Here is a 26,791-nt window from a genome sequence, read left to right as displayed (position 1 = left end):
TGTGTGTGTGTGTGTGTGTGTGTGTGTGTGTGTGTGTGTGTGTGTGTGTAACTCTGATTGGCTTCAACATGATTTCTCTAGCTTAAATAGGTGTCACCTGTGTAATTTAGGTATCACTGTGGTGATACCTAAATGATATAGACCTGGTCTCTTTAACATCAACATGCTCATCTATAGAGCCCAGAGAAAATAACCCTTCCTCAGAGCTGCAGTGAAGGTTAACTGTAGTACTGTGTGTAAGGTTCAAGACCAAGACCTTGTAAGTTGTCAATAAATCCTTGCCAGTGCGAACGCTGCTGTGGTTCTCGGTGCTACTGCTGGTTTGTCCTGGGCACTCCTGACCCGTCAACCACAAACCTGTCAGTGGCTTTTTAAAATAAAAAATGAATTCTCCACATCTCAGGCAACACTGCTGCAGGATATGGTCCACACTCCTTAATGGGTACGGTCTCAACCTCACCGAGCCTCCAGCCTGTCTTCGCTTATTGTACGATGACCTCGGTTTGCAGCATGAGTCTCTACTGGCCTCTTTGGTTTCATATATTTAAAGAATTTCTATAGAAATGCTCTGGAGGGTAGAGCTAGAAGATAATCAAAGAGATCATTTCATCCATGTTCATTTATGTGAAAATAGAGCGAAGTGACTGTCAGATAGATGCACTATGAATTTAAACCTTCTCCCTAGAGAGGGGTTTCCAGAAAAGATGGCTCTCCAGCGTTTGCTGAGGTGACTGCCAGGAAGCTCAGGCACACACCTCTGCTTGGTCAGAGGTGGGGAGCACGTCATGGGCGCTTCCCATGTCACATCCTCACCACTTCCTCGACTAGGGTATAAAAGCAACCCACTTCTGCCCTAAGGCATTTTGTATCTCAGCTTCTCCTTAGCGGAGAAGGCTCTCTGCAGAGTTGTTGACATGAGAAACAGCGTCACACGGTGGAAAGGGCTTTGGATTAGTGGCGGGAAGACAAGCATAGCAGCCACTCCGGGACACGGGGCAACCTCCTCGCCTCTACTGAGTTAGGTGTTAAGTGGTCAATCAGACATCATGCAGAAGTGGACTCTAGTCCACTGGTGCATTCTGGGGAAACAGGATGGGCAAAAAGAGTTGGTTCACTCAACAATAAAGAGTGAGGTCAACAAATGACATGGCACAACTAGGAAAAAGGGAGGGTTACCGGGAATGGGGGCATGCACAGCTATCCCTTTGTATTTCTGGTATCTATTTTGCTCCTTTCTTTTCTTCAAAACTTTTTTTCCATTAGAGAAATTACAAAGATAAAATTCCTATTCTGCTGCATTTGAATAAGCAAATTTATCCTTCTGTAAGATAACAAGTGGGGATCATTTAACAGGGCAAAGTATTAAACAAAACCTTGACTTCAACCACACTTTCTAGAGCCTGTCAAAAGGTGCTCCCCAAAGTGCTGTTTCATGACAGACAATGCCTGTTTCTCAGGAGAGTTTTTAAAAATCAGAAATCTGACACTTCCTGAATTTAAGGAATCTCTGATGACAATACCATTCTGCATCAATTGTCAGATTCTGAGATGTCTGACTCTGAACAGAGGGAGGTGCCTCAGGTTCTCTGGGACATACATACACTTTAAATAAGTTAACTAATTCAATAAGCAAAAGCACAGAGAAAAGACGGATAAGTAGGATGAGAGCTCATAACCCCAAACTCTTCTGTTGGAAATCACTCTTGAACAGTTTGTCTCAGGAATTTCTAAAAGTTAATTAACAGCCAAAGCATAGTCAATTTATCTTTTTCCCTCAGAGGGAGAAACCCTTGACTTTTCTGAAAAATTGTTCTCGATTTGACAAGTCAGAAGAGAGCGAAGAAAAAAATTAAATCATCCTGTCAGTGAAAACATTCTAGAAGTTTCCATGGACTGCTGGTATTCATTATAAACCAGGCTTTGAGACGTTTCCACCATCATTGGTCACTGGGGAGTGTCCAACAGCCCAACACACGGCTTATGTATTCGAGCCCTGTGGTCTTGGCTGGTCCACTTAAATTCGCAGGGAATTAAGTTATCAGGAAGAATAGAACTCAATTTCTACCATCACTGGGCCATTTTCATTAGTCCTGCCTCTATTCTAAGAGTAATAACCCCAGTGCTCTGGCCAATATCCAACCCGGATAATGGGATTTTGCCTGTCTCCATTCCCTTCAGAATTTCCGCAGGACTGATTTTTAACTCTCACTCCCCAGGACTGTGCAGCATTGGGGTGACCGCAGACGGCCAAGAGAGTCCTAACCCAAAAAGCGCTATCTAGGGGGCGGGTAAATAGTCCTGACGGTGGCACAAAATCTGGAAAAGAGGTTTTAAGAATGAAAGCATGACGTTTTCAGATAGAAGGGGAAACTGTTATGTACCAGTCTCCATCTCCCTGATTTTTCTAACTGTTACAGCGTTGCTGTCTTGTTTAAGAGCATCAGTCCTGGGATCATAAAACTGCGATCTTCTCCTCCGGAGGGGATTGGCACTGGGTTTTGAGGAGCTCTGCATCCCCCAAAGCGTCTGGCCTTGGGCCAGCTGCTCCATAGGCTTGAGTTTATAAAGAAGGAATCCTAAGTTAACAACAGGAAGATACAACAGAGAAGGTAAGTGTGGTTGCAGGGTTCAGACCAGTTCTGGATTTAAAACAGGGGATAACCAGGAGGATAATGGGACCAATGAGAACGATTCAGCAAAGGGCTGGAGTACAGACAGCGCGAGGGCAACAGAGGGGGTCTGAACCGCTTTGTTCGGTGATGAGGAGGGACCGGGGAACACTTTCTTTCGGGCCTGTGTGCCCACCGGGACTGGGGGATCTGCAGATCGCGGGCTGTAACCTTGGAGCCCACAGCCTATCCAAGATCAAGGCCAAATCAGGAATGGTTACGTGTGCTGAGAAAAGACTGGGAAAACAGCGCATTTACAGTGAAGGGAACAAAGATGTAGAAAATGTAAAGAACTTTCCAACAAGGCCGATGGTTATGAAGGGCCAGTCACTGAGAGAGAACTGGGCTTCTGGACGCACGCATCCCTTTTCTGGAGCAGACGAGTGGCTGGGCTGAGATGTGGGTTCCACGGTGGGGAGAAGGGGCAAGGGGTGAGGCTAAAGCGTGACGGCCTCATCCAAGCTTCGACTTCATCTGGCAGCGACGGCCGTTACCATCAGGATGGACGCCTGGCCGGCCCGTGCCTCCTAAGAGGCTTCTGCCACGGATGTGGATGAGGGATCAGAAATCTGCTCAGCGCCTGTCTGGGAACTTGGCTGGAGGGAGTCAGTGCCGCCGGCAACAAAGAGAAAGAATATGAAGTCGAAAACAGCAGGCTGCCCACCAGCTGTATGCATAGGACAAGTGCGTAAATTGTTTTTAGTGAATCCGAGTTGTAGATTTCACTTGAAAGAACATGAAGGAAACAGATGGTCTCTCCCTTCTCCTGCCCCTTTTAAAGCACATTTCTACCTAATACTGAAGACTTCCATGAGTTTAGACTTCTCAGCTCCCCATGCAGGTACATCCTAAAGGGTAAGGATGCTCCTCTTGGGTTCATTCAGAAAACTCAAGAAATAACCTCAACACTCACTTTTCTCCATTCAGCTCAGCCTTAATAAATGGAAGAAGCGCCCAACGCCTTTTTGTAAGTCACTTAACATTTTCAGTTGACCTTTATTTTTCTTTCCTCTTCATGTTAAGAAAAAAAAATAGCCTTTGTTTCCTCAACTTGCCTTTATTTGTTCTTACTTTATTGCGAATGGGTAATTCCCATGATCTCCTCCAAGCCTTCTCCAATTTCTCCTATTCTCTTAAAAATGGAGAAAAATATCAACTGAACTAAATATTCTAATAAAAACCTAAGACTTCTGCCAAGTACAATGGTTACGTTTTAGTTCTCGTCTTCTGGATGCCTCTGCACATCCTAGCATCTTATCGACTTTTTTTTTTTTTTTAAAGAAACAGCTAAGTACCAAATAAAGGATTTGTTTCACACATGTTCCCTCGTGTCTGATCAGGCTTTTCCCAGTTCCTTGTGAGTGATTCTCTGTGACATCTTGAGACAGAGCCCGCGTCTCAGGACACCCCTGCAGGATATTGCATGTTCCCAAACCCTGGACTCCCCTGGCTTCCCTTGTTCCTGGATTCCTGTCTTATAGATCTTTAGGATGGAAATTACACGTGTGCTTTTAACTGAGTTTCTACTTGTAACATCCCGTCCTCAGGGAAACTGGATTTAGCGGTCCCTTTCTTTGTCGTGCTTTCTACAAAATGCAGTTTTCTTCTAGAGGATTAGTCATCTTATTCAGGTACAGATTTATAGTTTAAATTTCATACTTAATCACCAAGCTCACCAGTCGAAAAATAAAATAACGGAGCTCAGTCCCTGTCCCAAGCACTGCAGAACAGTCCCTTCCACGCCGGAATCCAACCCACACTTGGACACCGAGTGAACCAGCAATGATGTTTAGCTATAAAGTCATCAGACAGCTCTTAAGAGCAAAACGCTGTTTAAAACCCTCTCCTACACACAGCACACCTGTCCTCACCTCCGCGAGGCTTCGTGCTGGGAGACAGGTACCAGGAAGCCTCTCCAAGCTGGGGGTGTGAGGAGCTCACTGCGGGTGCAGAGCACATGGAGGGTCCCCAGCGAGCGTGCTCCCAGCCCAGCTCAAATCATTACTGTCTGTGAAGTCAGTACCTGATGTGACACGGAACCACAGACGCTGACATTTCTAACGGGTGAAATACTGACATCTCCTATTATCTTTGAAAGAGCCTCAAAGGCCCAGGTCACTTTGGAGGAGAGTAAACACCGGTCCCTAAGTGCCATGCAGTCCTCGGCACAGATGCCAGGTTCAGGTTCTAATTACCTCTGGGAAAGTATCTTCGGGCAACGTAAGGATCATTTTATGCTGCCTCAGGAAATCATAATTAATTCTGAAAACATTTAGGGTTGTGCTAAAATATTGCTTGGAAAATCCGGGTGGCGCTTTGAGGGCTTCTAATGGAATCAAAGACCCTACTGTATCCGCAATCACTAAGGCCCTGAGAAGAGAGACTTTCATGGCTGTTGACTTCAAAAGGCTCTGTGTGGTGGCTTAACTCTCCCTCAGAGGGGCCTTTAGGTTAGGGAGGGGGCTTTGACCGCTGTTGATTGCTGTGAGGTCCACAGAGCTGCCGGAGATGCTATGGGCGGGGCTGTTTAATCAAAATAAATACACATGGCAGATCTGGGTGCCAGCATGGAGGAGATCTGTGGGGCAGGGGACAGTTGATGGCTCTGGTTTGGGGGATGAAGCAGTAAAGTAAGGAGGCCATTTTCTGGTACCAGAAAACCTCAGACACTTTTCACCACCCTCTTGTTGGTCCTGGGGCTACACCACTGACACTCTGAAGCCCCAGAAGGACATCAGAGCTTCCCCCAAAATTGATGGAGGAAAGAAGGGCTAGGAGTAGGGAATGAGGTTTCTCCCTGTGGACTCACATGCTCTCAGAACTCTTTCTACCTGCCCTCCTATCTTTGGGTTCTTCCTTATCAAATGCCTACAAATATTTGATTGTGTTGCACTGTAACTGATAACTAACAAAACCAGTGACTGCTCCATCAGAAGAGATTAAATGAAGCAAAAGCCCAGAGGAGACTGAAAGCCTGTTGATCCTGCTAAACTCGCACCTCAGAACGACAATCAGACAAAAAAATTGTATTTAAGTGTAAAGACACAAATCATCTGATCGGTACAAGTTAGAGGAGGCCATAAACTCCAAGCCATAAAGCTTACTTATTTTGACTTTACTTGTAACAATCTCTCCCTCATCAATCTTTCCCACCAGCTCCCTCCAGAACCAGTTCCTCTACGGGGATGGGGGACCCAGGTCTGTGGATGGGCTGCTCTCTGGGCGCCAAGTGCAGGCACATCTCCATCCGCCGTGGCCTCTGCCTGCATCTCATCTCTGCAACGGTCACATGTGTGGCCTCCCGTGGCCTTCAGCTGCCACACGTGGGTGTGCAAGGCTCTCCACCAAGGAGACAGAACAGGGTGGGCTCTCCCTCCTTCTCCTGGTCAGAGAGCACCCTGACGTCAAATCAGAACAATGAACTCTGTCTATCAGGTCACCCTCTTCCCACACAGAAATCCCACTCGTTGAAGACTCATGCTCTGTGCCCTTTAAGTCAGGAAAACCACTAGGTAAATCTAAGTCTACCAGTTATCACTCAATACAGAAGAGTCAGAAAGGCTCAGAATAGGAAAAGAAACCCTGCCTAGTGCCCTTAATTTGCAAACTCTTTTCCAGGCGTCCAGGGCCTCCTGTGTGCCCCTTGCTGTGCTGGCTGGTGGGCGTCCCAGGGGTCAGCCCATCTCTCAGGAGAACCACGTGGCACACAGGGTGGAGTTGTAACTCAACACCTGCAAAGCAGCATCAGGTACCCTGGATGCAGTGGGAGCACACACGGTTGGCGTCAGCCAGGGGTAGCCTCCCCAAGAAGCCGGGTCCTGCAGGGTGCACAGAGGACCGGGGAAGGTGCAGAAGGGGGTGATGGGCAAGGTCCTGGCGACGGAGACTCCCCGTAGCCGTGAGGAGCCCTGCAGCTGAGACAAGAGAAGGCGGAAGGGGATGAAGGAAGTGACGGGCAGGCCTGGGAGCAGGGCACATAGGTTGGTTCAAAAGCCGCTGAGATTAAGAGATGTCAGCGCAAAATGAGGCAGGGCAGGTTTGCAGAGGGAGAAAGTGTGGTCTGATGCCTTGGTATGAGTCGTGTGAGGAAAGTTACAGAAGAAACGAAGAATCTTCGAGAGCCAAAATCATGACCCATTTCTCAGGAAGCGACCCCTCAGGCTGGGACTTGATCTGTCCATGGGGTAAAAGATTAAATGCTTTTTAATGCCTCCGAAGATTAAATGCTCATTTTCCCTCAGTTAGTGTGAGCCGGGGAATCCGCGCACTCCCCTACACAGCATGTAGATAAACATCTGGCAATCAACAAAGCCCCTAAAAGGTGAATCGTGTGTGAGGATATTAGCAGCCTGGCTTGAAAAATAAAGGACCCTTATTGGCCGAAACTTAGAAAAACTGCTTAAAATGAAAACCATCCCTTTTTAGAAGAAAGCTCATTGGCACGTGACTTAACAAGTGTCTGCCTACCCACCACGGTGCTGTGTTATCCTGGAAATTGTTTTCTCCTCTCCATAAGAACAACCTCGATCCAGGAGTTATTTTAAGACCTACTTGTTTTTCCCTAATAAGGATAATTATCTCCAAAAAAGCAAAATGATTAAGTGGTCATGAACGGTACACTCCCAAACATCTACAATTGCAAAACAAGCTGACCTTTACCGAGCTTGTGGAAGATGGTTTTCGTGCCTGGGGACTTGGGCTTCTCTGAAGGTGGGGGAAGGAAAGGGCACCTTTGTGCTCAGCCTAACCGACCTCCTCTCCGACGGGGTGCGGTTTCTGTAGCTCTGAGGTGCACCTCTTCACACGGTTTTCCCTGAAGTGCTAGATGCTCTTTCTCTAAATGGCCCATCTGACTCCCAGACAAGCCAGGAGTGATGTCACATGGTACTTCTCAATATCCAGGGTCAGCGCTTCCCAGAAGATGAGTGACCACTGCAGCCTTTAAATCCAGAGTCCCAGCCCAGGGTTCCATGTACTGGATTCCACCATGAACGCACATTCCTTCCTAGCCAAGCACACCCACCAAGAGGAGATGGGATGGGTTGTGTTCTGTCTGTCGTAGCATCTCTAACTAGTGAAGAGCAGAGCCTGACCACACATTCATTAATGACATTCATGTTATATGTGCAAAAACCACATGCAGCTCAATTTAGAAGTAATGCAGTTTTGGATTATCAAAAAAAAAAAAAAATATTGAGGGAACAGTGGTTGACTTCGCCTTCCAATGCAAGGGGTGCAGGTTCGACCCCTGGTCAGGGAGCTAAGATCCCACATGCCTCGTGGCCAAAAAACCAAAAGAGAAAACAGAAGCAATAGTGTAACAAATTCAATAAAGAGGTTTAAAATGGTCCACATCAAAAACATCTTAAAAAAAAAAAATCGAGAGTCTTGGAACCTCAGAGACAAAGAACAGATTGCCTGAAGTTTCTGCGGCACGGCTAAGACTAGCTAAAAGGAGCAAACATTCACTGGGGTCTTGCCATGGACCAAGCATATGCTAAATTCATTCTTTCCTGTTAAGAAAACTATTGTCCACCGGTGTTAAAACCTGACTGCAGAGGCAAGAGATTGTACCAGACAAGGGAGGGAGAGAGCGCCCTTCTGACTGGAGGACACCATTCGGGGAGCTCCAGGATCCATAAAGCAGCCTGATTCATGAACATAAACCCCACTGACCACGCACACAGAGAGACATCGTGCGATGATCACAATAATGTCAGAGATTCCTCCACCTGCATCGAAAGGAAGGTGTGGAGAGGGGAAACAGTGGAAGACCCACGACAAATGTCTCAGAACAAGCATGCGGCAGCAGAGTGGTTTTGGCAGCACGGCTGTGCTCTGCTCCCCCCGTCCCCAGACCAGGTCCTGCCTTCTCCACTCCCTCTGTGTCCAGTGCCTTCGTTCCAGGTATGGCTGGAGGGATACGGAGGTGGATGGGCGACCCTCTAGTCTTCTCTACCTCTGCTCACAGCAGAGAAACATCTTTACCTTTCGGACTGTAAAACCCTCTTTATCATTGACAGTACAAATCATGCAAGGACCACAGAATTTTTCTAAACAGGAAATTATCCAGACTCTGTGTAAGACCAAGATCCACCACTCGCGCTAGAAGAAAGACATTAGAGAATGGTTTTCATGGTCTCTGAGGCTGTGGCTACGTGTACACAATCTGGAGGCATTTAAAGGAAAGAAAGAGGATGGAAATGAAGCAAAATAGCCACCAGCTTTGCTGCATCCCACCGATGCCCGTGAAACCGCCATGATGCAGGAGTCATGTCGCTAACCCTGCGATCTCATCAGATAACTGCAACCCGGCGGGGGTCGGCCGGCGCGGGGCTCACGCCACACGACCAAGTTCAACCTCACATAAATTCCTGGAAGATGCTGGGTCCAGGCAGGGCTTGAGGTTTAACTGTTGGAATCATCATTTTTGGTGTATCGCAAACACTTACGGGCTTTCTGATGAAAGAGAACATCCATAAAACATTTCTGGGAATGTATTTTCAATAATCATAAGGTTAAACTCACTGTCTCTGTTAATTTGAAATCATTCTTTGCAACTGAATTAGCTTGAGATCCTTCCTCATCCTAAATCTGCAAGAAAACTCGAAGTGGCAGCTGGGGCATCCGACCGAACCCGTCGTTCCACTCACCTTGGAGCTGGCGGCCCTTGTACAAATCCCTTGTTTTGGTCGGATGAGCCCTGGCCGTGTTGTCACATTTCGGCTGTTCATACCTAGGAGGAGGGGAAGGAAAGAGAGAAGAGCCAGTTAGAGACATCGAGATGGGGGCTGCCTTCCACACCCGTGTGTTCACACCGCAGGCTTCCTTGGTCCCCGGGACACACTGGGCATCTCTTCCTCACGTTACAGTGCTCGGGATGTATGACCTTTGGTGACCTTTGTGGCAATTTAGTATATTCTTCACAGTCAGTAGGAAGAAGCAGGACGCACAGCGCTCTGTTCCTCCGTCCAGTTTCTGAAACACAACCTCTAGAGTGGCTGCCGAACGCCCCTGCCTAGGACGGGATTTTGATACGGTTCAGGGTGGGGGGAGGGGCGGAGGAGGGGAAATGCAAGCACAAGCCTTACGTGAGGGCAGGGTCACAGCCCCCGGGAAAGAGTGCAAAGTCTCAGAGAGGGCCTCCGAATTCTAGACTGCTACGTTACTCAAAGACCAACGAACTCAAAATCTAACTCCCGAAGCTACAAAAGGTTGTCTCAGGGTTCAAAGAATAAAGAGTATGTTCTGAGGGGCTTCCCTGGTGGCACAGTGGTTGGGAGTCCGCCTGCCGATGCAGGGGACGCGGGTTCGTGCCCCGGTCCGGGAGGTTCCCACGTGCCGTGGAGCGGCTGGGCCCGTGAGCCATGGCCGCTCAGCCTGCGCGTCCGGAGCCTGTGCTCCGCAACGGGAGAGGCCACAGCAGTGAGAGGCCCGTGTACCGCAAAAAAAATAAAATAAAATAAAATAAAGAGTATGTTCTGGGCCCACGGAGTCAACAGGAACAGGGTGGCCCTTGGTATCTGAGCAGGCGGGACCCGGGGTGCCTGCCGGCTACTTCACTCCGGGCAGCGGGCACTTCGGGGATACCAGTATTGACAGTAATTCTGGATGGATCTGCCGGCTGGGCTCTAGATCCAGGCCCAGGTGGACAGCTTGCCCAGCGGAGCCTCCTTCAAGGCTCTTTATAAAGCCCCTTGGGTGGGATACGTGGAGAGACTCCCAGCACCTGCCCCTCTGGTGGGAGACACAGGGAGATGCACATCCCCTGGGGGGAAGCGCCCAGTCTTACGGGGATGTTGACAATTCGGTAGCGGGCCTGGCAGCTGTGAGAACCTGCCCTTAGGGCTCTTAATGCAGTCTCAGGGGTCAGGAAGGATTCTTGGAAAATGTGAACGACAGTCAGAGCCGGTCGGGGGTGGGCGCAGGAGGGACGGTCAGGTCCGGGGGCTGCTGATTCTCAGGATATGAACAAAGTCCCCTTGAGGCCTCACCCTCTCTCGCTGCCCGTTTCCTTTTCACTCTCTCAGAAAGAGATACGAGATCATGTTTACTTCATAGGGATCATTTCTGATTCTTATTTTTCATTATTTCTTGTTTTCCCACCCTAGAAAATAAAAGAATGAAATTTCTCGCTGAAGGGATCCTTTCTCAGCATCCCTCCCTGGCGCCCGGGGAGCTGGGGCCGGTCTTGGAGGGTCGGGTCCAGCGCGGTTGAAACACAGCCAGGGCACCACGAGCTCCTCCAGCCACTCACATCCTGAATAGCCTCTTTGATACCAGAAAACTTAACACCCCACTCACACAAACTTAATATGCCTTTTTGAAATGTTGTTTTTGAAATTAAAGAGTCCCTGACACACTCCGGCTAACAGTTAAGCTATCACATTTTCGCCAAAAGCCATTAACTCATATCCTTTTGAAATGCAGTGGGGTTCAGTGCAGATGGCATTGGAACCATGGTCACAGGAATGAACGGGGGTGAAGGGACCTCTTACCCACCTGGTGTCTCCTCTCCCACCTGGGACTGAGACAGGTAGGTAAGGAGCCAGAAATTCCCTAGGGGAACATTCAGGAAAGAAGCCAGGTAACGGAGAGATGGCTAAGAGCTCGTTGCTACTCACACTTGTTAAATCTGGGGAAACGGAGCACGTGCTCAGGACTGAAAACTCCTCGTTTCAGACTCTAGATCAGCGTCCGTGGGGCCGGGGAGGTTGGAAATGGTACCCACGCTACAGCTGACACCTTCACAGCCAGCAACCAGTGAAATGTGAGCTGTGAAAGAACAAGCAAAGTCCCAGCTCCTAACCAAGCAGGTACAACTAGGGATGGGGCTCCCGGGGAGGCCGAACGGCCCAGCCACCCCTGGAATGTTTGATCTGTGAGAACGTCAGCCACCGGCTGTTCTGTCATGTTAAGAAGTTGGACTGCTAGTATGAACTCTGTGTACAGCCTGTCAAAGGCGTGGAGTCAACGCCGGTACCCCCATGTGGTGATAAGAAACCACAAAACTGCCAACCCCATCCTGAGTCTTTGAAGCCGCCTGGAAATTAACCTTACTGCGTGATCATCCTGGTTTTGCTCCATATCTGGGCTGTAGATGTCTCAAGAATCCCAGCACTGATGTTGATATAAAAATGTATGTTTAAATGGCAGCATTCTGCTCCTTGTAAAGAACACTGTGACTTGCGGAAATGACAACCTCAAGAAATAGAATCAGTGCCTTCGAAGATAAAGCCATTTAAATTGTGCTGACATCTGTCAGCATCCTTTCCAATAGTGTTTATTTTAACTTATTTGTATAAGATAAAAAAGCACATCTCTTAATCGTCTGGTTGCCCATCAGATTCCAGGCTCTCTGCCAGGGAGAAATTCGATTTCATGCTCACACGGCCAGCAAGCCGCGTGGGCTCCACAGGCTGGGAACAGGGTCCTCGTGCCGGGTCAGAGCAGCCTGCAGCCTGGTGGCAGGTGGACAAACCCTCATTGGCCAACAAGAAAGTGAAAGAGAAATCCCTCCGTTCTGGGCGCTAATGTAGTAGCTGGCGGTCAGCCTGATCCACGCTTAACCCGATAGCTCACGCCAGCTCTCCCCTCTATTAATCAGTGACCTGCCCCCTCCTCCCAGGTCCTGCTCCACCACGCGCAGCCTGGGCTCCGGCCTGCAGGGGCTCTGAACACCTTGGCCAAGATCTCAGTTTTGACTCAAAAAGGCAGGGAGACCAGCAGATGCGTCAGCACGCGGTCCAACTCATGTTTCTACCTGACGACCAGCCCCCCTAGAAATTCTGCCCCGTGGCTGCTCTCTGCCTCTGTGCGTTTATCATCCTTGGCACAAGCCTGTAACAAAACGTGTGCTTTGTAATTACCTTTCCTGATGACACAGGAAAGGAGGACTAGCTCACAATGAGGATGCGTTTGATATTTATGTCATCTCACTGTTCTTGGGTTTTTAAATTATTCTTCCCCATCAGAAAATATAGAGAACGATTCGGGCGGGGGGAACTTGAACTGTCTACCCAAATATAAATCAAAACTATAAAGTATCTCCCTGGAATGGCTTATTTCAGAAAAATCGCAAGAAAATAGCATTTATGCACCAGAAAGTATGTAAACAATAATGCAGAAGACTTTCTGTGACATTGCTACTCAATCACAGCAGAAGCAGGGGTAAGTGAGGGCTGGTGACGCTGGCCAGCATCTCATAAAATATGCCTTAAACTTGACGATTTTGACTGATTTCCCAGTATCCATGTAGAAATCTGTTTAAACCAATTCCATTTCTCTTGCCAGTGATGGGTTTAGCTGTAGTCATATGATCCAATTACGGCCAATGATCCATGACTTAAGTCAGCTAGGGGACTTTTAGGAAAGGTTGTTTGGTTCCTAAGAAAGAGAGAGATGGGCTGTGTGTCCTCTGAGCATGTGGTGTCTGAATGAGATGCCCGGATCCCTGAAACCATCTTGTGACCATGAGGGGAGTCTGTCCAAGGGCAAAGGCAACACATGAGGATGTCAGAGGAAAGACTTGGGAGACCCTATGTCCTCAGTGACATCACCAAGTCACAGCATCCACTGAAAGGGAACTCCTTCCATCTCTGCACCCCTTCCTTAGATTACATAGTCCCTCCCTGTTTATGCCTATTTGTCAGGTTTATCACTAACAGAAGTGAAGAGTTTCCTAATCGATACATCCTCCCTTTTGACCAAAACGTAACTAGATTCTAGCTCTGGGACCTACGCTGTCGGGGGGCCACATTTCCCCCTCCGTCTGGACCGCCCCCCGCAGACATCGTCGGCTTGCTCCCCAGATCCTTCTGGACCTGAATCCGACCTCAGCATTTGGGAGCCCCCGGCCGTCCCGCTGAAGCTGCCCCTCCGTTCCCTATTTCCTGTGTGTCGCCCTCCGGTGCAGCGACCACAAGCCGGCGCATGACCTCATGTTCAGCTTTTCTGCTTCTGCGGTTTGCTCTGTGTCCCTCTCCCCCATGGAACATAAGCTCCATGGAGGCACAGGGTTCTGTCCGCTTTGTTCCCTGAATACCCCCAGCCCTTAGAGCGGCGCCTGCGACATTGAGGGATTTCAAACGTTTAGTGAATAATAAGTGAACCTCTGGGTGACAGGGAGGGGACTGTTTCTTGGAGCTTTAAGGGATCGTATCGCTTCTGTGCTAGACTCTGTCACACGTAGAACCTGCTCTGCGTGGCCTCGGGGGCCCAGGGGGTGGCCCCAACCATGCCTGGGTGCTGAATGATGGGGCCCAGGGCCCTCCCTGACGGGCGGTAGCCTGGTCGGAGGGTGACATTCTGGCCAGTTAGAGTGAGGGGAGGCCCACCGAGGGTCCATGGGGAAGGCCTTTCTTGCTGTCAGAAAAGCCACATTATGTTGTCACGGCCGTGTGATGCTTCTAGAAGCCAGGGCAGGAATCAGGCCAGAGCATGCTTGTGTACTGAAGACGCAGGGCAGAGGGAACAATAATGGCTCATGAAAATCACGTCCTTTAACCGCGGAAATAATCGGAGCCTCTGTCCCCGAGAGCATTGGGTGCGGTCACGTTTAAGACTGGTGGGCCGTAAGGACAGCTCAGCCTCGATGGACGGAGCCCTGTGGGAAACGTGCGGGTTCTGACACACCCCTCGCTACTAGCCTCAGTTCTGATGGTGTCGGGGTCATGACAGTCAGCATCGGAGAGGATGAACAGAGGAATGAACAAATGAGAGAAAAGTACAGCTCGAGTCTGAGGGATCTCCTCCCCTGGGTCTAATTTAAGTCTGTTTCTTGAAACTCAAAGAAGACGGAGTCCCTCACTCCTATACAAAAAATAGGGAAAATGAGAACTTGGTACTCTGTTCCAAAGAAGTCTGGACAGAATGAAATCAGGACGGACAGGAGGGAGGAGGGCTTCTTGTGTTTCTCGTCTGACTGTAAGATAAAAATGTTTATAGGTTCTACAGGGACAACGTGATAAAGCTGATCTCAGCATCTGAGCCAGTCTGCGGAGGCCTGGCTCTGACAGCGTGAGGACTTTTGCTGGCCGGAGCTATGAGATCGTTCTGAGCGCCCCTGCAGCTGGGCCTGGGGTTCACAAGCCCGAGTTTGAAGTAATGGAAATGTCATTTCCCAAGAAAGATTTCTTAGAAAAGATCACTCCCTACATACAGATGCGTTCAGGAACGAGCAAAGCAATTTCTCACACAAAACCCTGGGAAGATTTATGTTCTCTTTATGTTTGAAACAATCTCCTACGACCACCCGCAGAGGGAACCTCAGTCTCTGGCCTGGACACCCCTTCGAGGTCCAGGGTGGCCGGGGCCTGGGGTTCCCATCCCCAAGGAGCCTGGTCTCCCGAATGAGCCAGATGGGGCTCCAGGTGTGGCTGGACTTTCTCATGAGGAAAAGTCAGCTGGTTACCTGTCCTTCCAGCTCCCGGAATCTACATGGGTGCATTTCCCCTTCTACATGCACCATGGTCACCCTTGAGAAATTGGGGGAAGTATCTTAGGAGGCATCAAGGTGCTCATGCCTCAGTGCTGCAGAGGGAACCAGGGCTTAAACTGGATCACACGTGAGAGGTAATAGTGTCCTTTACCTGTAAACTACTTTTATACCAATCTATGAAAAACCAAAGGTCAATTCATATGACCAAGAGCCGCAAAAACATCCTTTTACTTGTTCACACTATTTCCAGGAACAAATATCAGGTCTTCTCCCGGTGCTATTATAAAATGACTTGTTTTGGGCTTCCCTGGTGGCGCAGTGGTTGAGCGTCCGCCTGCGGATGCAGGGGACGCGGGTTCGTGCCCCGGTCCGGGAAGATCCCACATGCCGCGGAGCGGCTGGGCCCGTGAGCCGTGGCCGCTGAGCCTGCGCGTCCGGAGCCTGTGCTCCGCAACGGGAGAGGCCACGGCAGTGAGAGGCCCGCATACGCCAAAAAAAAAAAAAAAAAAAAAAAAAAAAAAAAAGACTTTCTTTGCTCAGACTCGCACAAAACATGAAAGAATGGGTCGGTTTGTATTTCAGACCCTGAGTAACTACTGTTGCCCCTGACCTCAGTACTCTCTTTCTTTTTCAGTGGCAATTTCAGGGGACAGGTATCTCTGGACTACAGAGAGCTGTCCTGGGCCATCGGTTCCTGTGAAATGCGAGGCCCCTTTGCCAACACCGGGGACAAAAGAAGCTGAGGTGGTACATGATACATTCTAGGTGCCCACCCCAGCCTGGATACCAGAGCCATTTTTCAAGCTTCCAGCCTGCGTGAATACAGATAGGAGCAAAATTGCCTAAAAAGTCTGTCTTCACCACCCTCGTGCCATCGCTGGCATCGCCAGCTCCTGGTGACGTCAGGGAGATGGGCTCCCACCGGCACAGGCGTTAACGCCGCACTGAGAAGTGGGGTGAGGTCCGGGGCACGGGCATCGCATCTGCGGCAGGTGGGAACCATGGGGGCTCTGGGTTCCGGGGTCTCCCGGCCCCACGGAGACTTACCTGGTGGACGTGCCCGGGATGGGGCGGCCGGTGTCCACCAGGACGCACCAGCAGTAGCCCGTGGAGGGGTGGCACTGCACCGGCTTGTAGAGGCCGCCGTGGGCGCACTCGGGGATGACCACGTTGTCGTTCTTGGGCTGTCTGGCCTCCTCCAGGGCCGACTGCTGCTCCTGGTCACACGAGGACACTGCAGCGAGACGGAGAAATGCGTGAGGCCGTGGCGGGTCACCCGGGGAGCCTACAGGGGATGAGACTGAACGGGAAACGGAGGGGCCGGCGAGGAGGGTCAGGGTGGGCGGTCAGCGTCCACAGGTGGATCTGACGCCCCGTGGACCCCCGGAGGCCACAGGTGGGATCCAGGCCCCAGGGACAGCCACGGTCCTCTGCTCTGGGTCCCCATCAGGGGCCCGGGCCAGCAGGCACGTGGTCCAGTCCCAGCGAGTCCTCGCGGCCCCTCCCGCTGCAGCCGCGATGTGCTGGCACCAATACCCACACCCCCCAGGAGGGTCCTGGAAGAGCAGCCCCCCACTCGCCCCGAGGGCTGACTGAGGCTGAGTCTGGAAATCCCAGCTGCAGTATTTCCGAAACAGGCTGCGTTTCTGGAAATTAGTCAAGAAGAAGACGAGGGACTGTTTTTAAAGCTGTGTCCAGGGCTTAGCGCTGAAGCTCATCCACACGAAAACTAAGCGAGCACTTAAAAAATTTCCAGGGCCGGGTATTTCCATGTATAAAGCCTTACGTCTTTTTATGTTAATAAATTCAGTTTCCTTTTTGCGTTTGGACATGAGCTTACTTAGATGCACCTTCTGCCCCAAATAGACCGAGAATGCCTTAGAACCATATAAACGAGTCCATGCTACTCAGTGATCCTCAGATGGTAATGAATTTGAGTCAAATGAAGGTGAAGACCACTTTATCCCTCACTAGAGATTCACACGAGCTTTAAAATATAATCCAGAAAACATTGGGCACAGAATATTCCAAATGTTCCTGTTCTGCATCCTTCCAGCTCAAATACATGGCATTAAAAATTCACAGCAGCGAACTAAACCTCCTCCTCACCCGTGTTAAAGAATTCCAGGGGTTTCCCTGGTGGCGCAGTGGTTGAGAGTCTGCCTGCCGATGCAGGGGACGCGGGTTCATGCCCCGGTCCGCGAAGATCCCACATGCCGCGGAGCGGCTGGGCCCGTGAGTCATGGCCACTGAGCCTGCGCATCCGGAGCCTGTGCTCCGCAACGGGAGAGGTCACAGCAGGGAGAGGCCAGCGTATCGCAAAAAAAAAAAAAAAAAAAAGAATTCCAAATGTGGGCGCTAGTTTCCAGTTTCCGCCCTTGGAGTGGGGTTTCTCTGGCTTGGTCTCTGCACCGAATCACAGCCATCGCGAACAAACAGCCCACCGCAAGACCTCTCACCCTCGGACCCAGGGCTGTCTCAGAACAGGCTCTCCCTCACCTGAGCTGTCATTTGGAATGTAAAGATTCTTTTGTTTTCATATTTCTCCGTAAAAGGGAAAAGAAAACAGGCAACATATTGGACGAATATATTTTAAATAAAATCTTTAGAGCAATTTCCTGCTTAGAAAGTAAATTTCCACAAATTATGTTTTAGTCTGCTTTGAAACGAACTAACTACAGTTTACAGGGAGGTTATGACTGTAGATGTGACACCGCACAGGTGGGGAACCCCTGAGAGCTGGGAAGGAGTGTGCTTCTGTGTCAATGCCGCTGTGGCTGGTGATGGGGGTATGGTACTCAGGAGTTAGGCACCTGACGCAGGTGACAACTCAGGTGACCAGACTGAAGGAGGTTCCCTATGCAGTGCGTCACAGAAACCCTGTTTCATAAAGGTTAGCTCTCATTTTCATTATTTTTCCAGCACTGAAAAAACGCCTGAAAATATATATTTTTTTAAAAATGCCTGGCATATCACAGGCACTCAATAAATCTGTTTTGAGATAACTCATAGTCATGGCATTAATAGTTACAAAACCACCTAGATTTTCTTTCCCCAGTAATTCCATTTACAACCTGAGGATAGTCACATGTACGTTTAATGCTGTGGCGAGTTCATCTACGGACTGTATTATTGGATACTGCTACCGTGTGAGCATGGCATCCCTGCACACGTCCTGGAAGAACACAAAGGTACGGGGCGCCTGGGATCCTCCCCTCACTCCGACTCAGAAGACACTCACAGTGCTTCCTCCTTGGGTGACCTCAGCCTCCTGAAAATGGACGAGGAGGGTGGAAGCTATATTGCTGTGTGTCCAGACTGACGTCTTGTAGGATAATCTCAAAGCCCAGGGTGGTTCAAATCTCACCGTCATTCTACATTGTTTAATGAACACGAGAGAAGAAGGAAGAAATGGCCCTTGAGCCACGCCATGCGGTTCTGTTCCTAACAGAGACAGCCCTGCACCCTCAGCTTCCGCCCCCTTTAGGAAGGAATGTGGTCTGTGAGCATGTGGACCAGGGACCAGGTCCCGAGCCCGCTCCGGGACCCTGAGCTGTCTGAGCTGCCCTCTGCTCTCCGAGCATCCATGGAATTCCATTAAATTCCCTGTGGCTTTCATTTCCAGAAGTGGATCTTTTTTGGGGGGGTCGGGGCAGTCTGCAAGTTAAGAATTTTAAATAGCAAAGTTATGATTGTAAATCAGCCCAACATCCGGATCGGGCACGTGGTTTCCACCAGAAGTCATACTGTACTGGCTGGTGCACTCTACAAATGCTGCAGCAGGCACCGCTCTGGGTGCCAACAGGGCACCCGGGTAGGGGCTTTCCAATACACGCTTCATCTCTCATACACACAAAACATGGATGGTGCTGCATTTCTTATAACAGCACCACCCAATTTTTTAAAAATTTCATACTGATCGTTTCCTATAAGTTCTGTACTTTTCTAAGCACTCTAGATTTTGCTCAGCAAATACATAAATCAAACCGACCCCCTGTGTTACAGGGTTAATTTAACGAGGCTTTCGCTCCAACTGTGACTAGGAAACTGGCTTGGAATCAAAATGACAATGACTCACATTTCTTTCTGAAGTGACCAATTCGTTACCTTAGATCATGGGGGCAACCTAAGGAGGACAGAGGCTGAGCTACACGGTTTCAGAGGCAACTGGTTCCTGTCTTTTGAAACCCTCAAAGTAGCTGGTCCGTCCCTAACTGGAGTTCCACATGCAGGCGGCTCAGCTGATGGCGGGGCCTGCTCCAGGAAGCTCTTCTGGAGACACATTGCTTACTTTCCTGTGCACTTGGCCCTTTTTCAGAAGCTTTACTAGTGAACAGAATTTATGGTGTGATTATCTGGGCACAAAATGCTTTCCATGCTCTATCCAAGAACATACTGTATCTATAGAAATAGTTCTGGAAAATTCTTGAAATGGCCCTTCTGAGGATTTTACATCATATTTGAAGGCTCACCACAAGCAAGGTAGTACTGATTAAGTCAACCACCTCTTAAAATTTGCTGAGAATGTTGTGAAATATGGCAGACATCGTTGCCAAGTCAGAAGAGATTCCGTGTTTGTTTATATAAACATCCTGGCTGAAGTTAGAACCGTTCACTTATGCAATTTTATTTGGTAAACCTGGCTCCGTGTGGGGAATTCAGTTTCTCTTAGGGGAGAAATGCAATTACATTTTACATTTTAGGGCCATATGGAAGGAAGTAGATCTTCTTTAAACAAATTCATGATGGTCCAAGGGAACAGAGGCTAAAGGGCTGTCCCATCTGTCTGTTTAACAGTCACCCTCCTGAGACAGCTGAGCTCTGCCCCATCCCGCTGGGGCCAAAACGAGATGGCTGAGGGGAAAAGCTCCTGGAGCGGGATTCTCTCCGGCAAAGACGCCCCTGCTCTGTGCAGGATGTTAATCGCGCCTGGAAAAGGAGATGAACGGCCAACAAGTCGCATTTCATCGCACCGGAAACTCACCCAATCGCTGAGACACACAGGAACGGGACTCCAAAAAGACAAGTCCCAACCACGTTTTAGAAAAATGTCAGTGAGATCTCATCACATGGTGGGAAAGAGCACAGAGAAAGGGACTCTTGAGAGAAAGTAAAAATGGAGAGGGCCAAACAACGATGGTGGAAATAGGCGAGAGGGAAGGAGGGACGGTTGGAAGGCGCTTGTGAAGTTCTGGTCAGGACTGGCTGAGGACCAGGTGAAAGCGTGTGTACCAGTGGAGACGCCTGCAGCTGGCTGATGGTCAGTGTCGCAAAGGGCACCAAAGCTGGAGTTTTGTAGTAATTATCTCATGAAAAGTTAGGTTTGAAACCATTCCAAAAGGATGTCCTCCCATGGATAAAAATAAAGTTTGGGATTCTGGAAATAATTCAGCAAGAAAATAAAATAACTAATGCTCACAAAATTCAAATTATACCATCCACTTTCATAGGTTAGATGAAAATATTTACGTTTTCTTTCCTATTCAGACGAGATCAGGCACGTGCAGGGTGGTACGACCGACCATGACTTCTTTCCTATTCAGAAGGGCTTTAACTACATAATTTTCTCTTATACCGAATGTTGGGGAGTTAATGTGTGAAAGAAGAAGAATTGAAAGAGAAAAAATGAACAGGAGGAATTTTAATGTGAGGGCGTCCAAAGGAAGGTGAGCTGTGTCGAAAGAAGCCACTGAATTTGTCCAAGAAAAACCACCCAAAGAGAGTCCCCATTTGAGGAATACGTTGCGGGCAAAGGAAAAGTTGAGAGATTATTTAGAATTGATGATTGGGTTGAATAATTTTGTTGGATAAAGCCTGAAGCATTTTTATAGGCAGCAATAACAAATCGTATCCATTCTAAAAACATGGTCTGCAGACTTGGCCGTATTTCAGAAGGATGCCCACTGCAGCTGTCAGTTTTGTGGTCAGCTCTCCTTCTGAAGGGCTTCCCATTAATATTGGGGGTTTTATGGCAGACACAGAAAACCCTACCCACAAAATGAAAATTTGGTAACCTGGATGCTATTAATACATTTTATAACTTACACTCACCAAAAGACACTATTAAGAAAGTGAAAAGGCAAGCCCCAGACGGGGAGAAAATGTTCGTAACACACACACCTGACAAAGATTCAGGTTATGTCAATAACCCCTACAAATCAATAAAAAGGACAAATGATCTAATTTAAATTGGGCAAAGATTTGAAAGGACAATTCAAAATGAAAGGTATGTGACTGAACAGTAAGCAGTGAGAAAACTGCCGGGCGTCCCCAGTCCCCAGGAAAATGCAAAGTAAACCCACAGGAGGTACCTCCGTGGGCCTGCGGGAGGGGCCCTGATGACCCACACCAGAGGCCCCCGAGGCTGGCGACGATGTGGTGCAGCGGGGACCCTCCTGCGTTCCTCACACAAGTGTGAAGTCTACACCAGGTGTTTACCCAAGAGTAATTAGAACACACATCCACAGAGCGATGAGTGCAGAATGCATACAGCAACTTTCCTCATCACAGCCCCCAAACGGAAACAACTAAAATAGCCATTTACTGGAAAATGCCCAGATCGTGGTATATGCATACAATATACAATTGTGCATATAAACTAGAGAATAAATGACCAACAAGAGTGAATCTACAAACTATTATAATGAGGCAGAAACCAGGAGTTATATGGTGCCATCATTCCATTTATACAAAACTCTAGCCCCGGGTAAAAGGATCGTCGAGTGATGGAAACCTAAGCAGCGGTGGCCTCCAAGCAGGCCTGGCCCGGGAGAGCCTGAGAGCATCGGCGGTGGTGAAGACCTCCTGTCCTGGGGGACGCACACGCTGCAGCCCACCTCACTGTGCAGACACGTTCCTGATAGACAATCGACACCTAAATGACGCGTGAAAAGTTCTCTTAATAAAAATAAAATAGGGATCCTAAGATATGAGAAAATATCGACCACATTTTAATGGGCAATATATTTATTTTCCTTTTTTGGTATATCTGAAGATGGACAGTATCTCGGATTAAGTGATAAACCAAATACACGTGCGAGTCCATCACTGGCTCCCAGGAACAGTACTTAACAAATGCTTAGTCTTTTCTTTCTTTTTGCCCAACAGGATGTGGTGTTCCATTACCCACTAAACAAACACAGCAAGCTTGACGCTACACCAGTATGGCCAGCTTTGTTCATAATAAGGCTCTTGGTAAATTAGGACATTGGGATTGACATCTACACACCACTACCATATAAGACAGTTAACCAATAAGGACTTACTGTAGAGCACAGGGAACTCTGCTCAATGTTCTGTAATAACCTATATGGGAAAAGAATCTGAAAAGGAAGGGATATATGTATATGTATAACTGATTCACTCTGTGGTACACTTGAAACTAACACAACATTGTAAATCGACTGGACTCCAATGATGGTAATAATAGTAATAATAATAAGGCTCTCGGGCCTCTAAGTACTGACTTAATTGGGTAAGGACAGTTTTTGCTATGAGAATGTGCAGAATCTGCTCAGGTCCCATGTCCAATGGGCATGAGTCTGCTCTGCAGGAACTAGAGTCCAAGCTATGGGCAGTTTTCACATCCAGCCGTATGTGCTGCTGAAATGACCAGGTGAGTCCATCTTTCCCCCTGCTCTCCTCCCAGCTTTCTGGGTGCAGTCCCTGTGTTCTGCCTCAGTGTCCTCTGCTGGCCGGGATCCTGTTGCTCTGGCCACCCTGCTGCACTGCCAGGACCTGCGTGGACTAGTTTGTTTATCTTTGAAGGCCTTGGCCAAGTCCAGTTGCCACGGCAGCCACCAGCTGGACGGCTCGGAAATGCATCGTCTCCCCATCCAACACTCACGGCCATCCGGACGGCGCTCTGCTGGGCCCTCAATCCCCACCCCCTCAGCTTCTCTCACTCGGGATGATTATGCACTGATTTCCAGGAATAAGGGATGACACGTTGGCCCAATCCGTCTTCTCTCCCCATCACCAGGGGTTTTGCGGCTCCCCCCAACACTGGCAGGGTGTCTCCCCTGTCCTGTGACATTGGGCTCAGACGTGGGAACTACATTGCTCGTGGGGTGTCTGCAGGCTGGGACTGGACACCTGTATGCGTGTGGGCCACTCTCCTGCCCTTAGGTGTTGCCAGGAGCAGGGCATCCTCCGGTCTCCTCACTCACTCAGAGGAGAGATGTATGGGACAGACCCAGACCCACATGCAGCCTGGAGCCTCCCAGCAGAGCCCAGCCATGATCAGCAGCTGCATGAGAAATGAACACTTGTCACTGATCACAGCTAACATCCTGGGGCTATTTGTTATGAAGCAGTAGCTGTCAGATACAATAGGCATTCTGGTGTCAGCTTCAGAGGGCAAAAATCAGCATCTTCTATTTTCTTTGCATTTCCTTATAGTATTTTCAGAATTCTCTCAAAAACTACACCTAGTTAAACCACCAAATATCTTGCTTCTCCTGACATTTTGCCACTTGCCCTTATCAGTACATGGCCCCTGCCTTTCACATGCATAAGGTCAATGGCACATTAACATGTGCTCAGCAAATACGGTGGATGCGGGGCTGGCCTTCCCACAAGGAAGCAGGGTTTCAGAGGGAGGGTCCACGGCAAGCGGTGGGCTGCTGGGCAGCAGGAGCCAGAGTGGGGGCTCTGGAGCAGGTAAAGCAATTTCCACAAGCAGCGGAAAGCCTTGTAAGGAGGCGTGCCAGGATCATATTTGTGCTTTAAAACCCTGCTGGCAAAGCTTGCAGACAAAAGACCAGTTCAAGGCTGTCTTTAGTCCCTACAAGGGATAACGAGGGCTTAATCCGAGGCTACCAGACACACATGATAGAAAATAACAAATCCTGGAACGTTAGTAAACGCAGATTGAAATGCACAGGTAACTCGGCACAAGGCAATGACGAGGTACCAAATTAAAGGTGGGACCACCGTTCCCCTGTGGACCAAGGATGCCATCACCTCCAGAGGCTCTCACATGGACATGCATACTAACCTCGTCAGGACACTGAATCAACAGGAAGACTCACACCTTCACTCTACTTGTCTTAAAATGTATATGACCGCTATTGGGGCTCATAAAGTGGACACTATTTTCTTTAATACGATACCTAACCGCTGTGTGTGATTATACATTGCTTAGCTGGTGGATACTAAAAGCTTAACTGCTACATAGAATGGAAGTCTGTGAAGTATTCTGAGGTTTACAAAGGACTTCACATATAAAAATATTTTGGGGATAAAATAATAAACAATCTGTCAAGTAGGATTCACTTATAAAACGCATATGAGGGACTTTCCTGGTGGTCCAGTGGTTGAGACTTCACCTTCCAATGCAGGGGGTGCAGGTTCAATCCTTGGTCAGGGATCTGGGATCCTGCATGCCTTACAGCCAAAAGGCCAAAGCATGGAACGGGGGCAGTGTTGTAATGAATTCAATAAAGACTTTAAAAATGGTCCACATCAAAAAAATCTTTGAAAAGAAAAAGAAAGCATAGGAGTTTTACACACAGCAGAGATCGGAGATTGACACTCGATAACATTTAGTGGGTTCTTATGACTACCTGCTTTTCAGGTATTAATTTGCTTGATCACACCATAATGGAAAAGAATGTATAAAAAAATATGTATAACTGAATCACTTTGCTATAATTCTGTGAGGTGGGATTATTGTTATCATTTTGCAAGTTCCATGATTGAATCAGAGAAGGTAAAGACAGAGTGTCAGAGACAGGGTTTAAACTGAGCCATCCTGGCCTCGAAGTCCTGGTCTGAGGTCAGGCCCGCTCTCTTAGAATCGATTACTTAATTTTTACATATGTTGTCTTCATCAGTCATGGAATTGTCTGTGGTTTTCTTTTTAATTGCACAACACAGATGATCAAAGAAGGAAGAAAAAAAAAAGAGTTGCCCCTTTAGAATTTGATTTTCTAGAAATGGCAAAGTGGGTGGGGGGAGACCTTGAAACTTACAGTTTTGATGGAATATAATTATTCACGTGTCCACTTTCAGTAAAATATCAAACTGGGATTCATTGTGCTAAGGCTTTGCGCATAAGTGACACATGTTTACGATCAATTGTATAATTTAATTCCAAAGGAAGAGTTTTAAGATTAGCTTTTAAATCCAGGATTGTTGCCATAACATTTACAGGCATGGTGGGCAGGGAACCCAGCTATATGCATATTATCCTTTAATCCTGGTAATAACAGACCGAGGTATACGTATTACCATGTGTATTTTACCAGTGAGGAAACACGGGCTCTGAAAAGTTTTATATCTTACTCAGGATGGCAGAGTCAGGCGAAGCTGGGTGAGAATTCACACTCACACCGAGGCAAACAAGCCACATCCCACACACGGCACCCCTGCCCCTCTGCCCTTGGAAGCCACATACCAGTCCTGTCTAGACACATCCCCAAAATGTTATAAACAGGTAAAACGGGAAGCCCACAGTCAAACGTATATTTCCAAAAAAAATTAAGATTTGGATGTAATTCACAGATACAGTTTCTTTGGAAAGAAAAGAGTGACCCCGGGTGTCCATTCTAATTGCTTTCTTCCCATGTTTATTCCTGTAGCAACAGACCTAAGTAACCGTTTCCAGCCTGAACCCGAGTCCCAGACAGGGGAGAGAAGTGACCCAGCGCCGTGAGCCCCGGCGAAGACCACCCACCCCAGAAGGACCTCAGAGCCCCTGACAGAGAATGGCCCAAAACACACCCGCTTCCATCCTAACCTCTCTCTGTATCTTCTAGATTGTTTTATCAGTGACAGTCTCACCGACATCACTCTTGAAAACCTGAATCCGGGTCCCTTTTATTCTGCTCTTTCCTCCGCATGGACCCTAATTCTCCAGGGTGCTCCCTGGACCCCTGACCTGTCCCCACCCTCACTGCATTGGCCTCAGTGAGTCTCACCAAGGCCTCCACCGCGGGAGCCTCTCCTGCCGCTGCTCAAGGACCCCGAGACCTGGGTCAGCCCTAGCACAGCACCCCTCTCTCTCCAGGACAACAGACAGCTGCCGCGTCCTTTTCTTACTCACAGAGCTGTGGGCAGTCAGCGAGGGGTAAACACATCATTGCACCGAAAATGTGCCCTAGAAATGTTACCTGTTTTTCCCTTTAAGTTCTGTAGAGCCAGGAGACATGACAAAAGGAAGTTAAGAAAAGCAGGATGATTTTATATTTGGATGCCTTACAAAAGAAATCAGAATATTTCCCATTGTCCAGAAGGTCTCACATTAAGACCAGCGGTTTAAGCTAACGCAGCTGATACAACCTATTTCAAAAAACACTGTGTCCACTTAGGCTAGCATCCAGAGGGGGCCAAATTTCTCCAAACTCGTTCTCTTTGCAAGCGGACAAACAAAAGAGGGTTTTACAAAACCGAGATGAGAAAGAGAAAACACAAAGCAACATTCTGACCCAAGCGACACTGCCTCTGGTGCACTGCCCACCCTGGTGTCCTGGACACACCGTGGCCCGGGAAGGACGCCAACCCAGGCTCCAGTACTCACTCACCGAGTGCTCTGGGGGTCTCCCCATCTACAGAGTGAGGAGAACGGGGCCCATCTGCATCGCCCCTGGGAGTGCTGGATTCAGCAAGGTGCACACAGTCCTGGCACACAGTGCCCCCCCCTCCGAGCGTGGCACCCCTTTCTCCCCGGGGGGGGGGGGCG

At 48.6% G+C, this 26,791-nt stretch overlaps 1 protein-coding gene across 1 annotated transcript in view; it reads right to left on the bottom strand.

Annotated features, from left to right (window-relative positions):
• SMOC2 (SPARC related modular calcium binding 2) overlaps nucleotides 1-26,791 on the bottom strand; it is a 154,894-nt gene that overhangs the window by 34,042 nt on the left and 94,061 nt on the right. Inside the window, exons 8-9 of the mRNA XM_029223864.1 lie at nucleotides 16,156-16,342; nucleotides 9,323-9,405 (exon numbers count right to left, since the gene is read on the bottom strand). Coding sequence (XP_029079697.1) covers nucleotides 9,323-9,405; nucleotides 16,156-16,342 — 270 coding nt within the window. The remainder of the gene's footprint in view (nucleotides 1-9,322; nucleotides 9,406-16,155; nucleotides 16,343-26,791) is intronic.

This window comes from Monodon monoceros, unplaced genomic scaffold (assembly GCF_005190385.1).
Source record: "Monodon monoceros isolate NGI ecotype Baffin Bay Population unplaced genomic scaffold, NGI_Narwhal_1 Super_Scaffold_15, whole genome shotgun sequence".
In the NCBI taxonomy this organism is placed as follows: Eukaryota; Metazoa; Chordata; class Mammalia; order Artiodactyla; family Monodontidae; genus Monodon; species Monodon monoceros.
The sequence above is the reverse complement of the archived record's forward strand: the minus strand, read 5'-3'. Positions and strand labels throughout refer to the sequence as shown.